The 17,109-nt window shown below is 37.3% G+C and overlaps 1 protein-coding gene across 5 annotated transcripts in view; it reads right to left on the reverse strand.

The window, feature by feature from the left end:
* Window positions 1-16,805, reverse strand: part of Phc3 (polyhomeotic homolog 3) — a 51,794-nt gene extending 34,989 nt beyond the window's left edge. For 2 of the 5 annotated variants that reach the window (XM_051185864.1, XM_051185863.1), the window contains exons 1-5: window positions 16,621-16,804; window positions 12,510-12,665; window positions 9,237-9,314; window positions 3,708-3,866; window positions 1,532-1,630 (exon numbers count right to left, since the gene is read on the reverse strand). In XM_051185864.1, the coding sequence (XP_051041821.1) occupies window positions 1,532-1,630; window positions 3,708-3,866; window positions 9,237-9,314; window positions 12,510-12,665; window positions 16,621-16,764 (636 nt within the window). In that variant the 5' untranslated portion in view covers window positions 16,765-16,804. Of the gene's footprint in view, window positions 1-1,531; window positions 1,631-3,707; window positions 3,867-9,236; window positions 9,315-12,509; window positions 12,666-16,620 lie in introns of all 5 variants that reach the window. The other 3 variants (XM_051185866.1, XM_051185865.1, XM_051185867.1) reach the window with 2 other exon arrangements.
* Window positions 16,806-17,109: the final 304 nt, after the last annotated feature.

Genomic DNA, 17,109 nt, shown 5'->3' on the forward strand with positions numbered 1-17,109 from the left:
ATAGTCTAGTCAATTATTTTAACTTAAAGTTTACTCAATCTAAATGATTTTTATGAAATTTACTGAAGTAATACAGTAAGATGCAACTCTCCCATAAGTTTTGACATTAGGTATATATCATATAACCACCATCCCAACCAATACACTAAACATCCCTCCTAGTCAATTTTTTTCTACCTCTGTTAACCTAATTTTTTTACTATGGAGAGTTTTCCCTATCTTAGAATTGAAAAACTACAGAATCACAGAGGCTGTACTCATTGTCTAGCTTCATTTGCTAGTCATGTTTATGAGATATATTGGTGATTTGCTCTTTTCACTTTTGAGTACTAACAATTCCACTGTATGAACATGACACCATCTGTTTATATAGTCATCATTTAAAGAATATTTAGCTATTATAAACTATTGGATAGTGTCAGTCTTCATGTAGTTAGCCACCCAGATAATCATTTGATGATGCTCATTATGTTTCTGACCTGCACATCTGTGATGATCTATGATGTTGAACATTTTATCATGTGCTCATTGGACTTTTGTATATTTTCTTTTTGTTTGTTTATTTGTTCAGATAGAGTCTCACCATGTACTTCTGGCTGTCATGAAACTCACTATGTAGACCAGGTGGACCACAAACTCAGCTACATTTGCCTCTGCCTCCTAAGTGCTTGGATTAAGGCTTATATCATCACACCTGCCCTATATAGTGTCTTTTGTGAACTATCTCTTCAAATATTTTTTCCATTTGTAACTGACCTTATGATCCAATTATTAACCTATAGTAATGTTTTTTATAATCTAGATACAATCTTTGGTCAGATACATATATTGAGAATAGTTATCCTCAGCCTGTAGCCTAGATACTCATTTTGTAATGATTTTTTAAAGAAAAATTTTGAGTTTTGTTAAGTCCAATGTATCACTAGTTTCGTTTCTAGTCAATCTTTTTTGTGCCCTAAGAAGCCTCACCCACCCTAGACTTGCAAAGAATATGTCCTGTTTTCTCCTGGAAGGCTAATTTTTTTTATTTTTACCATTAAGCCTACATTCTACTTTTATTTAATTTTTGTGAATAAGAGAGAAGTTAAGATTCATTTTTTCCCAAAGAACCAAAAAAAGTAACACTCTACTTAAGCTTTTAACTTCAAGTTGCCTGATTTAATCCATTTTTAAACTTAAAATTACCATCTACTTTGACTTATCTGTTATGTAACTGCTTCCAAAGGCAATCCACAAAAAGAATATAACTCATATTAAAAAAAAAAATATGGCACACAATAGAAATAAAACTACAGTGTCATTATCAGAACTTTCATTAACTTAATGGATGCACATCTACTAATCTGAATCTGTTTAATTATATTTCTCATTTCTATAAGCAAGCATGCTCTTGAAGTTCCCAGGATTCTATGAACTTCACCTGAAAGGCATGGCAATGAGCTCTGAGCAGAGGAGCTGAAACATGAATGCAGTGACCATCTTTCTACTGAGACCCAGACCTCCAGAACCACACTGTGATAGACAATCTCACCTGAGCAGCTGCAGACTGACAGGAAGGTGACGATGACGACGAGACAACAGGAATGTCAGACTGCACAGCAGCCACAGTGGTAGCGGGTGTGAAAATCAGCTGTACAGACAGAAAACCAAAAATAATACCCTAAGACTAAAGAACATGTCCCACACACAGTGTGTAGCAAGCAGGCAAGAGACTGAACTTTGTGACAGAGAGACGATGCCAGTTAGGACTATCTCCTAAGCAAAAGGCTTCACACGACAACAAAGTTGTGATCACAGAGCTCAAAGTCATCAACAGCTTTGAAATATCTCACAAAGAAAAGATTGTACTTTGGTGAGATGAGATCCTCAAATCAAATTTTGTCCCAAATAAAAGCTACTATCTCAGGGTTCCTAAGATGGAAAGTGAAAATAAAACTGTTAGGATATAGATTAATTTTTGTTAAGAAACAGGAAAAGAAACACCAAAACATCTCTTCAGTCCACACAGTAACAGTACACATACTACACTACGATCTTCCTCAGCTACAAGGGACCAGGCGTAGGACAAAGTAAGGTTGCTCTTGATGTTAACCCTGTTTGTAAAGGACTATTTATCCTAAATGTAAATGCTAGAATGTTAAAACAGAGCAACCAAAGGCCTTCACACCAAAACAACAAAAGAGATAAACAACCTGTACATCACCATCTTGTTTCAAACTTTTAATATTAACAAGTACTGCTAATTTCTAAGACAATCCAATCTACTCAGTCTTACTGGGTTAAGTAAATAATGATAGGTTTTAGAGTGTGTAGATATACTATTTTAAAGTCATTTCAAGCAGCGCTCGCTACCTTCCTGATATTTAAAGTAAAATGATCAATTAGGGAACTTTTCTGATCTTGAACCTTTACTAACATGTATTAAATATACAATACTGGGTTTCACTGTGATTTTCATGCATGCACATACAATAGTGATCATTTTCACCCGTCCCCTGCTCCTACTTACCAACACCCCCACCAGCCCCCACACCTTTCCTGAGCCCTTTCTTTTCCTCTAGACTTTTACATTTCAATTCTTCACCCAATTTCTGAATTTAAGTAAATTCACCAACAAATTTTCTTATTTTTGATGCATGCAGTCTAAAAGCACTCCACCCAAAAAGGAAAATATTATTTGAGCCATATGAATTGCCCATTTTAAAAGTCAAAAATCATCAAAAAAAAATAGAACAGAACAAAAAATATTTCAAATGGTTTAAATCATATTAAAGACAATTTCATGGGAGAAAAGTAATCCAAAAGAAAGAGGTAATGTTTATTCTACAATTTGCAAATAAATGTTGTGTCACATCATCACTCCTGCCAGAAATATGACTGAAAACTTTCCAATTTTAAATGAAGTAGGGATCAGATACATATTCAGTTCATTTTTCAAAAATCTGCATATTAAGGAGGCTAAAGATGTTGAATATTGATAGGATATTGTCTACTATTCATGAGTCCCTAGTTTCAATCTCTGGCACTGCAAAATTAACTAATACACACACACACACACACACACACACACACACACGTTGTGTGTGTGTGTGTGTGTGTGTGTATATCTCAAAACATTTGCCTAACTGTACAAAATTATGTCAGCCAATGTCTAAATGTCTTAAAAAAGTCCATCAATTAAATCAGGAAAACAGTAGGTACCTAATTATAGAATTATCAATTAATATTACTATTATAATAAAAAAAGATGAAGTACACCTAATAATGCAATAGAATTTGAGACAGTAATAACCAAAGTTATGAATTATCTGAAAAACTATCAGAACTCCAATCCAGATTTCAGAAGATCCTTGGACATAAATCATCAATGTCAACAGAAAAAAATGATTTATATAGCACTGCAAGTACTAAAACTGTAAAATGCCATCAGTTATAAAAAGCTCTGCAATTTTAGAGATGTCAAAATATGAAAAAACAGGTTTTAAAATCAGTAACAGTATTAAAAAATATTGTTACCAAGAAGGCTTCTGAATTCAAGGTGGAATTATTATGCATATTTGTAAGTGTTCAAATGCTGAGCACATACATGCACATGCTCTCACTTGTTAAATACTACTTAAGTATTAAAAATGCCTATTGCATTAAACCCAGAAACATTTGAACTCCCCAGTTCTTAGACACTGAAAAGCTGATATCTTGTGTCTTACCATCTGAGCTCGGAGATACATTTGAGCTTGACTAGCTGTTAAGGTCGGGGAGGTACTGCCTAGTAACATCGTCTGTTGGGTAATACTGCCGCTAGTAGAACTGGAGCCCTGGGAGCGATTCATCAACTGAGCAGGTGTAGGAGAAGTGGAGAGGTTGATCTAAGGAAGAAAATGTAACAGGTTATGCTTCCATATCTTGCCTCCATGTTCTCATCTTCACAAAGCTAAAGCAAGGCAATCAATGGTAGACACCTCAAGGACAGTCTTTGATTGTTGATAGACCCCTTCACTTTGGGCAACTACTTTCATATAAGCACACAGCATAGACTGCTTACTAATTGGAACAATTTTCAAACATGTCCACATTTCATGAGACTTCTAGCATCTTAAAAATGTCATTACTCATGGGGTGGGGGTGGCAGATCTCTGAAAATTTGAGGCCAGCCTGGTCTACATAGTAAGTTCCATGACAAGCTCCAAAGCTACACAGAGAAACTTTGTCTCCAAAAACAAAAATGTCAGTACTACTACCTCCCCACAATTAGGGCTAATGTCCAATTATTTTAATATTCCACAGAGTAATTTTAAAATTCTAATTTTACTACAGTGTTTTGTCACACTATCACATTTTGAGAAGCTTCTGATGTGAGCCAAAAATTAAAACACAAATAATTCATCCATATATTAAAAACATGCAGGTAACATATAATCACTGAAATGTTTTTAACTTAGAGCTTTTTAGCTCTAAAAACAGAAGAAAATACAATTGCTATCTGCTAAACAGAAACACCATGAATTTTGGCTAAAAAATTAATGTACAAACATTTTTTAAAGTTTTAAGTGACACTTAAGAATTAATTAGAAAGCAGATGTAGTGAGTCATATAATCCAGCATTCAAGAGGCTAAGAAAGGAGGCTTGTGGGTTACAGGTCAGCCCTGGGGTACATGAGATCTGGTCTAAACAAAAAAAGTAAAAGGGAGAAATATTAGTATGTGGCTGAATGGGTGGTACGAACTTGTCATCCCAGCACTAGAAAGGCTAAGCAGAAGGACTGTTAGTTCACGGTGAGTCTGAGCTAGTCTACACTTCGACATTCCTGGACAGCCTGAGCTAAAAAAGAAAAAAAAAAAATGTAAAACAAATTAGAAACTATTAGCTTGCTTGGATCCAGTCCAAGGCTAAGCCATGTCTGGAGGAGATCACAGGCTATCAGCCCAGGCTACATTCTCTGTCTCTGAAGTCCACAGATTGTTTTGCTTGGTTAGTTTTGCTTTTGATGCTGATTGTTTTCCTCTTCCTCCTCCTTCTTTCTCTTCCTCTTCAATGTATTATTCAGTTCCAGGATTTGTGTTGGATTTTTGGTTTAAATTTTAATCTGTTAGCTTTCTCTGATGAAATCTCTGAACTGGTTTTCTGTATTTAAAGTTTTAAGTTTCCTTAAAGCAGCTTTGTTAGGTGGATCAGATAATCTATTTTGTTAGGGCTAGTAGTGGGTGACTTTTGTCCTTATAACGTGTCATGGCTCCCTGACCTTTTCCTTACCTACCCCCAGGTTTTTTCCTTGCTATTGTCCCTCTGTTTCTATTTGTAGATGAAGAAGATATTTGTTCTCAGTCCTTGCCGTCTAGCATGCTAGGCAAGTACTCCATGATCAAGTTGTACTTTCAGGCTTTAATAGCTAAAATTCTGAAAACAAATGTCCTTCTTTTCAGAGTTCCTAAAAAATACTTAATACAACGCCCTTGTTACATACAAAGGGTATGAAATAAAAATTTTCAGGCATACTAAATATTCAAGTTTATTTCCAATGTGCTCACTACAAGTAAGGCATCAGAAGATACACACCAAACAGAATGCTCACCATAATGGCCTTTGATTATTTTCTTGTCTGTATCTTTGGTACCCAATAATATGATGCCTGACAGCATACCAGCATTAAGAAGTTCTGAACACAGGCTGGAGAGGTGATTCACTCAGTAAAGTGCTTGTCACACTTTATTGTCACACAATAAGGACCTGAGTTTGGTCCCCGCACCAGCCCTGGAAAAGCAGAGACAGGAGGATCCCTGGGACTTGCTGGATGGCCACTCTGAGGCAAGCAAGGAGCTCCAGGTTCAATTAGCAACCCTGTTTCAAAAACTAAAAAGGAAAATGATCCCAACAGACACCCTATGTGGACTACAGTCTTCCATATGCAAGTACAAATGCACACACACCCAAACATAGTGAAACAGATTTTTCTTTTGAGTGTATAAAACTAACATAGAACACAACAAATAATGGATACCTGAAACTGACTTGTTTTGAGAATGAGCTCTGAAAACTTTTTCTAAAATCTAACCTCCCTTATAAAACTAATTTATGTATTATAATACCTTCAAATTCTTTCCTGTTCACCATCATGCCAATTATCAGTTGATTTTATAGGTATAATTCTTCAAATGAATATTGCTGTCTATGAAGGGTCAGTAACTCGTGTGAGCACTCAAGACAACTAGCACAATCTCATTATTATTAGGTCAGGATCAGACCCTCTTCTATCACCCAATTCCAGAAAATGGAACTGTATCCTAAAAGGATTATGTTTGTAGATGACCTACTTGTAACAATAAAAAGCCTATATTAAAATTATCTATTTTCTAATTTGTGCTCATATTCCTACCATTCACCCTTCAATGTAATAGACACAAATATTTTTTTATCATACATGTAAAATGTAGTCATTTGAATGAAAATGGCCCCATAGGCTAACAAGGACTGGCACTATTGGGGATATGGCCTTGCTGGAGTAGATGTGGCCTAGTTGAAATAAGCCTGTCACTGGAGGTGGGGTTTAAGGTTTCAGATGTTCAAGCCAGGCCTAGTGTGTCTCATTCTCTTCCTTCTGCCTGCAGATCCAGAAGTAGAACTCTCAGCTACTTCCCCAGCACCATGTTTGCATGCATGCTGCCAGGATTTCCACCATGATAATGAACTAAATCTCTGAAGTGTAAGCCAGCCCCAATTAAATGTTGTCAAGGTCATGGTGTCTCTTCACAGCAATAGAAACTCTAACAAAACAACTATTTAAGAAACCCTGAAAGAGTCGTGAATTAACATCTAAATCACCAGGACTCTGTTTTAATAAAATCCTTTCTTCAAAAACAATATTATGGAAAATTCAAAAATTGATCTGTCTGGTTAACTTTTAAGATAATATCCAAAGCCTGATCTATTTTAGTATGCCATAAAGGAATACCACAGCCCAACAACTTGAGCAACAGAAATGTAGACAGGGACTGTGCTCAGTGGTAGAGCTGCATACAGATGCATTAAGGCCTATATTCAATTCCCAGCACCACAAACTTTAAAAACAGAAATTTATTTTTTACAATTGTGGAGAGTATGGGAGTTTAAACCAAAGTACTGGCCCATCAAGTTTCCAGCTCTCTTCTTAGCTAGCAGCCTGCTACCTTCCATATACTCCCATGCTAGAGAGATCACTGGAAACTTCCTCTTTAACAAGAGCTCCTCTGATATGAGAGCTCTACCCTTAAGACCTCATTTTACTTTAAATCCGTTCACGATAGAGTCTATTTCTAGTATAGAAACATGGGTTATGTCTGGTTTAACTTGAGGCCCACACCATAAGAGGAAGACCCCATCCTACACTGCCTAGATGGCCAGGAACTGGAGACTGGCTGGCTAGGATATCTAGGGAAGAACCAAAGAGAACTGTTTAAAAAAAAAAAAAAAAAAAAAAAAAAAAACAAGCAATGAAATGATTCCTAATGATATTCCACTACATTCATAGATTGGTGCCTTGTCAAATCTTCATCATAGAACCTTTTTCCAGCAGCAGATGGGAATGGGTGCAGAGACCCACAGCCAAACATTATGCAGGGAAGAGTGTCTAAATTGGAGGTCTCATCAGGTCCCTCCCCCTTAGATCTTGGGAAACCCTGAGGAAGAGGAGAGAAAAGGTTGTAGGAGTCAGAGAGGATGGAGGACTCAAGAGAGCATGAGTAGACTGCTCCCTAATAACTCATTGCTCATTATTACTACCTAGAGATTTCTGTTCTGTTATCACAATCTGTCTCTGTTGTGGTATATCTGTATACTGTGTGAAGATATATTATTGCTGTGATTAGTTTAATAAAGAGCTGAATAGCCAATAATATTGCAGAACTTCCAGGTAGAGAGAGAGGAAGTAGAAAATAAATCTAGGTGCAAGAGAGATGCTATGGAATGAATCGGAGACAGAATGGAAGAGAGGTAAAAGCCATGTGGCAAAATGTAGATTAATATAAATGGGTTAATTTAAGTTAAAAGAACTAGTGGGACAAGCCTAAGCTAAGATTGAGCTTTCATAATTAATAAGTCTCCATGTCCTTATTTGGGAACTAGAGATCCAAAGAAAAAGATGGCTACCTGTTTCTCCACTGTTGAAAAGAGTTTTGTAAGCTACTTTGGCCATTGTGGAACAGCTAGCTCCCCAGAACATGACATTTATTTTTACCCAACCAGCCACACAAAGTTTTAGTACAATGCTGTCTAGCTTGGGACAGGTAGCATTAATTATGTCATTTAAAGTATATCATTTAAAGGCATATTCTCTTGGAATTACAGTTTCTGTAAGTACCTCACACACACTCATGAAATCATAATAAAGAAAAAGAGAGAAAGAGAAAAGACTTTTTTCTTTCTTTCTTTCTTTTTTTTTTTTTTGGTTTTTTTGAGACAGGGCTTCTCTGTATAGCCCTGACTGTCCTTGAATTCACAGAGATCCACCTGCCTCTGCCTCCCGAGTGCTGGGATTAAAGGTGTGCCCCACTACTGCCAGGCAAAAGAAGCCCTTTTTTAAAAACTGCAGATTTTCAAAAGTTTAATTCTCCGGTGTTGTACAAGATTATTTTAAGATGTGTTACATTTGTTTATGCTGTGGAACATTTGTTTAATGATGCAAATATGTGTTGCATTCCTTAATGTTTCATTTGTTTAACTCTGTGAAGCTGTGTTCTTTTGCCTGTCTAACACACCTGATTGGTCTGAAAAATGAACTGAATGGCCAATAGCAAGGCAGAGAAAGGGTAGCTGGGGCTGGCAAGCAGAGAGAATAAATAGGAGGAAAAATCTTGGAAGAGAGATAGAAGATCAATGATAGAGAAAAGAAGGGGCCAACCACCCAGATATACAGCTAAGTCATGGAATAAGAAGCAAAGAAAAGATATACAGAAATAGAGAAAGGTAAAAACACAGAGACAAAAGGTAAATAAGATAAGTTAAGAAACGCTGGCTAGAAATTAACCAAGCTAAGTCTAGGCATTCAGAAGTAATAACAAAACTCTGTATGTTTGATTTATTTGGAAGCTGGGTGACAGGCCCAAAGAACTAAAGCTTAAAGAGTAAAAAAGCAAACAACACTCCAACCTTACTACTCCCATTTCCAGCACTCATTAATTACATAGCAGCTTCATGAATAGCAAGTTTATATTTGGAAAACAACAATTAAAATTTTTAAATCCAGGAGAAATTTTAGGGTACTTACAGATGTCTGGGACATACTTGACTGTTGTGTGACACTTCCTGTGGGGGATGTAGATGGTCTTCCACTGGACAAACTTGCCTAAAATAATAAAACTATTATAATATGTCTATAAAAACTTAGTTAAAAGCTTCCTTGAGGAGGGAACCAAACACTTCCTTGAGCCACAATAATACAAAACTACATTAAAAAGTTTCCAAGTCTATGTAAACAAATCATTTTACAACATGGCTTGATCCTGGACATTTTAAAGCAAAAGCAAAGGATGAAAACCAAGGCTCCACTGGCTAGTCTCAGTTCTTCATTTCTATATTACTTATTTTGTGTTACTATATGCATGTGCTTCATAGAACACAACTTCTACTGTGTGGGCCCCAGGGATCGAACTCAATTCATTAAATCTGTTGCCAAGCTTAGCAGCAGGGGCCTTTACCCTCCAAGCCATCTCGATGACCCTAATCTTGTTTTATTAGCTGCACTGCCATAAGGTACATCCTATTGATAAACTGTCATATGTTATCTGAACTTACTGATCAGCTAGTACTAGAAGTGGGATTGCCTACCCCCCACAAACTTCAGCCTCAAACATGTCCAGTATCTACTGAGACCCCTTGCCTGAGAATAAACTGGACCTCACTAACTTTGTGACACAAGGAAAGCAAAACAGCCTAAGAGTGAAAAAACAGCTAGAACACAAACCATCCCTATCCAATGTTATTTTTGTCTACCCCATGAAATAAAAGTGCCCACATGAAGGCTGGAAAGATGGCTCAGTAGTGAAGAGGGTTACTCATGAAGATGGAGCAGAGTTGGATTCCCAGCATCCATGGGAGTGGCTCACAACTGCCTCTAACTCCAGCTCCAAGGGATCCAGTGCCCTCTTCTGGCCTCCACAGGCACTAGCATACAGATGTACATACAAACACACACACATACTCATACATAAAATCCTTAAATAAGTAAATAATAAAATAAAAGGGAAAGAAAATCTGGAAGTTCGGCCATAGGGGGAAGGAGTGTGGGTTAGAGCTCAACCAAGCAGAGAAAGCTCAATTGGAAAATCTAAATGTCTCCCTCACTTCTCCGTTGGTTTTTGCCAGAAGTTGTACCATTTTGATGATGTTATCCAGATACTCTGCTCCAACTGGACATGTCCAATTGGAGCTCTGCTGAATGTCTGCAAGCCCCTGGTCTGATGGCATTACTTCTCCTCTGTTACTTGTGCTGATACTTGAGAGCCTTACTTCAGGGAACACTTCTCCATCCAGGACACTGTTAGGAAAGCCAATGGCCTCAATGGGACTTTGCCCTGCTGGCTGTTTTGAGCACCAGATTTGATGTTTTCTTTCTATTTATCCTTTTACTTTCGATTACTATCTACTATAAAGCCAGGTGGTGGTGGAGCCCAACTTTAATCCCAGCAGTCCAGAGGCAGGTGGAACTGTGAGTTTGAGGCCAACCTAGTCTACAACAGGGTGACTTACAGGACAGCCAAGGCTACATAAAGAAACCCTGTCTCAAAAAATCAAAAAACAACAACAAAAATATGACTATGATAGATCACTCTTCAGACAGTAAGAATAACTCATCAATTTCATTCTATTGTCTTTAAAGCTGAGTTCCCTATTCCATCATGAAAAAGAAACTAAGAGCTATATAGATGGCTCTGTGGGTAAGAACACTTGCTCTGTAAGCCCAAGGACACTGAGTTTGGATCCCTAGCATTCACATAAAAAGCCAGGCATGGCTTTACATTCTTTTAAACCCAATATTGAAAGACAAAGGCAGGGAGATCCTGCAGGCTATAGCCTAGCTGAAACAGTGAGCTTCCGGTTCCTAAAAGACCCTATTTCAAGGCAATCAGATGGGAGAGCTACAGAGAGAAAACTAAGAAAGATAACTGGTATCCTGCTCTGGCCTCCACAAGTGTATACATGGGTACACAAATTTCACACCTGGATACACACACATGCTAATGTGTAATCACACACAACACACCAAAACCACTAATAATTGTGTTTAAAAAAAAAAAAAACAGGCAGTGGCGGTGTACGTCTTTAATCCCAACACTTGGGAGGCAGAGTCTAGTGGATCTCTGCAAGTTTGAGGCTAGCCTGGTGTACAGAGTGAGCTCTAGGACAGCCAGGAATACACAGAGAAATCCTGTCTCAAAATATAAAACAAAACAAACAACAACAACAAAAAAATTCTACTACTGAAGCCTGGCATAGTGGTACACATCTCTAATACCAGCATTTGGGAAGCAGAAGCAGGTGAGCTCCATGTAATTAAAGCCAGCCTGGTCTACAGAGTGAGTTCTAGGACAGCCAAGGCTACACAGAGAAACCCTATCTTGAAAAACAAACCAGAGAGAGAGAGAGAGAGAGAGAGAGAGAGAGAGAGAGAGAGAGAGAGAGAGAAATTAGTCAGGCAGACAGTGGTGCACTTAATCCCAGCACTTGGGAGGCAGAGGCAAGCAGATTCTCTGTGAGTTCAAGGCCAGCCTGGTCTACAAAGTGAGTTCCAGGACAGCCAGGGCTACACAGAGAGACCCTATTTCAAAATAATAATAATAATAATTTCAAAAATACATTACTGAAAAGAAGCAAGAGCTGGTACCTACAGATAACAGAATATTTTTTTTCAGGTTCTTAGAATTAAGATTATTTTTGGTGAGATTAAGATTAACAACTAAATCTCACAAAAAATTTAAACTGTACAATGAAAATGTTTTTTTAAAATACAAACTTAATCATAAAATTAAGTTATTGATAGGACTAATTTCATTTTTAGAAAGGTACACATACACACACATCTGTATACTGTCACATGGCCACCTCTGAAGAGCAGGAGTGACAGTGTTAGAAAGAATGAGCAACTCTACTCCATCTTCCTTTTGTAATGTTATTCCACTTGATGTTCTTTAATGAATATAAAGTATCTACATAAGAAAAAAAACTTACTTTTGGTTAAAAAAAAATGTAATTTATATAACCTTAAGCATTCAATGTTGTCCCTAAAATTTTAGAGACAAAAGTATACCATATAGAGAACATTTATCTAGCTTAGATAAAGAGCAACAAGACAACATACAAAACATATCTATTCTCCTCCCAGTGAATTTGTATTTACCAGCCTACTAACCTACCTCCTGTCATTAGGGAAATAATCACAGGACATTTCAGAATGCAGACAGAGCACCTGCCTACTTATTTTAGGTTATTACCATATCTAACATAAACTGTGGACTCACAAATTGTCCACTTATTTTCTCACCTGAACAGCAGCAAGGCTCTGGAGCTGGGAGCTGCTTAGATGCTGCTGCTGAAGAGCAGCTGTGTGCAGCATCAAATGTTGTTGCTGAGCCGCATACATCTGCTGGAGGTACTGAGCAGCCGAGCTCGGGGGGCGATGCAATGCCTGTTGAATTACCTGTGATAAGGTAAGGGACCCTATGTCAAACCAGCAACTCAACCTCTGTCTTTCCCCCTCTGCTTCTGAGGTTTTATGCATACTGAGCACAAACTTCATTGGAACTCCAGATCATCCATTAGATTAACCAAAAACTTAGGATAAAAAGTGGCAGCTTAAGTTTTTACTACTTTAATATTCAATGTCATTAGGCTTATTGACACATTTACCTATTATTACATATCACTAGGTTAAATTACCCAGATCATTCACTTAAAGTATGGGACAAATATGTGAAATCTTAAATCTCATTAATAGTCCAAAAACTTACTAATTAATGGGATATAGTAATTTACAACTTTTGGATGGATCCAAAAGATTACTACTACTAAATAGGAAAATAACCCTTCCTACACTAGCAGTAAGAATTTAAGTCTTATAGTCATTCTATATACCACTTGGTAGATTTCAGGGCATATGTATAAAGAATACTTTCACCATGCAGCCATTGCAAACAGTAATACAGACATACAATGACCACCAGCTACATGACCAGCAAGTACATAAAAAAAGGCTAAAGAAGTAGATTTTAACTTTAAACTGAACTTGATTCTGTATTACATAATGCAGATATAAAGCTATACAATATGGAGTACCAATAAATTATAAGATGAAAAAAGTCATTTTGAGTAGGATATCATTTGGTCTTAAAATTTCTGAAATATTCAAGGAGGTAATAAGTATGTTAGCGATGACTTTTAGTGTCTGAACATTGTATAAGTTTGAACATTGTATAAGATTAAAAAGGTACTTCTCAGCCGGGCACACACCTTTAGTCCTAGCACTCAGGAAGTAGAAGCAGGTGGATCTCTGTGAATTCAAGGCCAACCTGGTCTACAGAGCGAGTTCCAGGACATCCAGGGCTACACAGAGAAACCCTGTCTCAAAAAAACAACAAAACAAAACAAAAAAGAAAAGAAAAAAGCACTTCTCTTTAAAAATGACTCATTAATTTTTAAGTTTTTAAAAAACTATCTGATTTTTTGTTTCCACATAGGAATAGTCTTAATCTTCTTTATAAAATTGTATTTCTTTTTTTGTGTCCTGGTGTACCATGGCATGTGTGTGTGAGGTCAGAGGGCAGCTTACAGGAGATGGTTCCCTCCTTCCATCATGTGGGCTCTGGGAATCAAACTCAGGCTGTCAGAATTGAAGACAAATGCCTTTATCTGCTGAGCCATCTTGCCAGCTCCCAGGACTTTGGTGGAAGAGCATTTATTTTAAAAACTCCTGGAGTTGGAGGGTTGGCTCAGTTAAGGACCTAAGTATTGTTCCCAGTACCATGTGAACTACAACTGTAGTTCCAGAGCATCTTCTGGAGGATCAGTAGCACGTACATGGTACACATATATACATGCAGGCAAACACACACATTCAAAATGTAGATAGGGCTGAAGTGATGGCTCAGCTGCTGAGAACACTTGCTCTTCCAAAGGACCCAAACACCCATTGTGGTGGCTCTCAACCATCCATAGCTCCAGTTCTAGAGAACTGGATACCCTTGGTAGACATACATACATGCAGGCAAAACACTCTTACAGAAATAAATCCAAATTTTTTAATAAAATAGAATAATTTTGTTAGAAATGAACTCATAAAATCATTAATTATAGTAAGTGTTAATAGATGTAAAATCTGAGCCTGCACAGAGAGGTCCAGTATCCTAAAAAGACAACAGAAAAACCCTCTCACCATCTGTTCAAAATCAGACTGCCTCACCATGCCCTCTGTGACTCTGAAACAACACAGAGCTCTAATCTCAGCACTGCAGTAGCATTTTCACAGTAGCAATGGAGTAAGAGTGCTCTGATCACAGTAAGTCAGGATGTCTGACATAAAGTCAACAATCCCTTTACTCAGATTGCTGTGAGTTACTGTTCACTTGCATGTGTTCTTACCTCTCTCCAACTACAGATGGTCCCTGAAACAAACTCTTCCTAGTTGAGTTTTCACAACAGAAGACTATGAATAAAACACTAAATGACTCAGAACTACAGTGTTTCTCTTTGGCCACATAAATACACATATGATCTTCTAATTCCATAACAAATTTCTAAGAACTTACACTCAAGGACAAGTGAATAATCAACTTGATGCCTAATTCTCTCAGTATAGTCTATTCACCACAGATACCTGGCACTATAATTACAAGTTAAAGGCACAATATACCATTCTTATTTTGTTTCTCTACAGAAACCAGGGTGAAGAAAATACTCATGACTAAAAAAAAATAAAGCTTGAGAGTTAAAGAACAATTAAGGCTAGGTGGTGGTGGTGGCACACACCTTTAATCCCAGCACTCGGAAGGCAGAGGCAGCCAGATCTACAGAGCTAGTTCCAAGATAGCCAGGACTACACAAAGAAAATCTGGGGGGTTGGGGGGGTTAAGAAAACAACTTAAGTGGCTCAATGAACATGGCTTTGAAAACATTTTAGATGAGGTAATTCAATGATCTGTAATAACTAGAGTTTGTGCTTCCTGTGAGACATATCAGCACCTGCAATGTCTCTAAGTAACACTTCATTTATAAATTTAAGCTGGCTAAATAAATTTAATAAATAAATTTAAACTTAAGCTGGATAAATAAAAAAAAACAGTATAGTCAAATACCATATCACCTGTATACTCTTCAACATAATATCCTTCAATATATCACTCACCACAGAGAAAAAAGAAGGCATTAAAAGCATACTGTGCATTCAAGTTTGAGTTTCTGCTAAGCTGACTAGGTCTTCAACAGTTCTCTATCTACCATGGAAGAACAGAACAAAGGGAGTAATTAACAATAGTAAATAATGCAATTATTAAAGAACATTTTGGTCCCTAGCACTAAAAAAAAATAAAAGGGGAAAAAAACAACTTTAAAGAACGCAATTGAGGATTCTATAAAATGAAGGCAAGTAATATAAAAGCAGCAAGAACACAGAATAGCTAATGGCAGAAGCTGAAATCAGAAGACCTAGCAGCAATGGAGTTTGGAATTATTTAGCCTATTTAAAGCACTGGTTTTTCCATTTGTAAGATGCCTGCTGTATAGAGGTCTGATGAGGATTAAGCAAAATAATCCACATAAGGAAAGCATTCATCGAATGCTTGGCACATAAAGTAGTTCAATAGACAGACACTACTACCCTTTATTATGACTTGTAACATCCCCCACACAGTTCTAGATGTTTCTCATGGTAACTGATAAAAGTACACAATGTTATCCTCCTTTTACGATTTCCTGGGACTCAAGGAGATGATTATGTCTTTTGCCCAAAGGCACAAAGAGTTCACAAAGAACCCATCAGACTACAACACTCATATCTTTTTACAACAAAGCTTTTATTGTTTCTATTGGTATATGGTCAACTAAATCAATTTTACTTTCTCAACTAAGTGACTACATAAAAATCTTTCAAATATTCTCTTCCCTCTCTACCCCAAGAAGCTGTAGAACCTTCCTGCTTAGTGTTCGTATACCAGCTGAATGTGAGAAGTTCTCTGTAAGTTGCCTGATGGGCTCAAGTATAAAATAAGCCAAAAAAGCAGCTATCCTAAATATCTAACAATCATATTTTCACTCTTACAGCAGCACTTAAGAGACATTCAATTATAATTTTCTGGACACATAACCTTATAAGCTTCACATGGACAAATGTAAACCCTCTCAAAAGTACAATTACTAAATAACTTTATTGGTCTTTAAAAACTTAATGTTTTTTTTTTTTTCCTTTCACTTGGTTTTTGGCAATGCTAAAGATCAAACACACATTAGCAAGCACTCAGCCACTGAGCTGCACTCCCAGCCTGAACTGTTACAATTCTACTATCTTAGGATTTGAGTCAACACATAGAGCTGGCTTAGGCACAAAACAGTACCCCATCTTCAGTCTTACCCTCCCCACCAATACATGCATATAGCTGAAATACCTGAACAGCATGTCGGTCTGAGCCACTGTACACAGAGATCTGTGGTTGCTGCATTCGAGAGGAGGAAGTGGTGATGGTGGTGGTGGTGGTGCTACTGGCTGTTGTTGACACAGAAGATGTTCCAGAGTTTGGTTCACTATCCATAGTTGCACTGTGATCCTTAAATCTGGCAGACAACACAAAGGATCAGTCCTGGTAAAAAGCACTCTACTACAAAGAAGTAATTAGTTCTGAGTTGAAATGTCTGGGAAGACCTTAATACAATAAAGCTAGCACACAATCGACAAATAGAAGGGAAACACACTTCCCCCATACAGAGAATAGTTGATAGGTAATATCTGCTAAAGTGAATTCAAATGACCCAGAACAGTAACTAAAATGAAGCCTACATTGAAGTTTATGTTTGCATTATTGAAAAGGGGACAGATTTGAAAGACAGGAGTGGACACAAGGTCCTAATCCTAATTAGCTATCTGCAATTGACACCCA

Source organism: Phodopus roborovskii, unplaced genomic scaffold (genome assembly GCF_943737965.1).
Source record: "Phodopus roborovskii unplaced genomic scaffold, PHOROB, whole genome shotgun sequence".
Classification (NCBI taxonomy): Eukaryota; Metazoa; Chordata; class Mammalia; order Rodentia; family Cricetidae; genus Phodopus; species Phodopus roborovskii.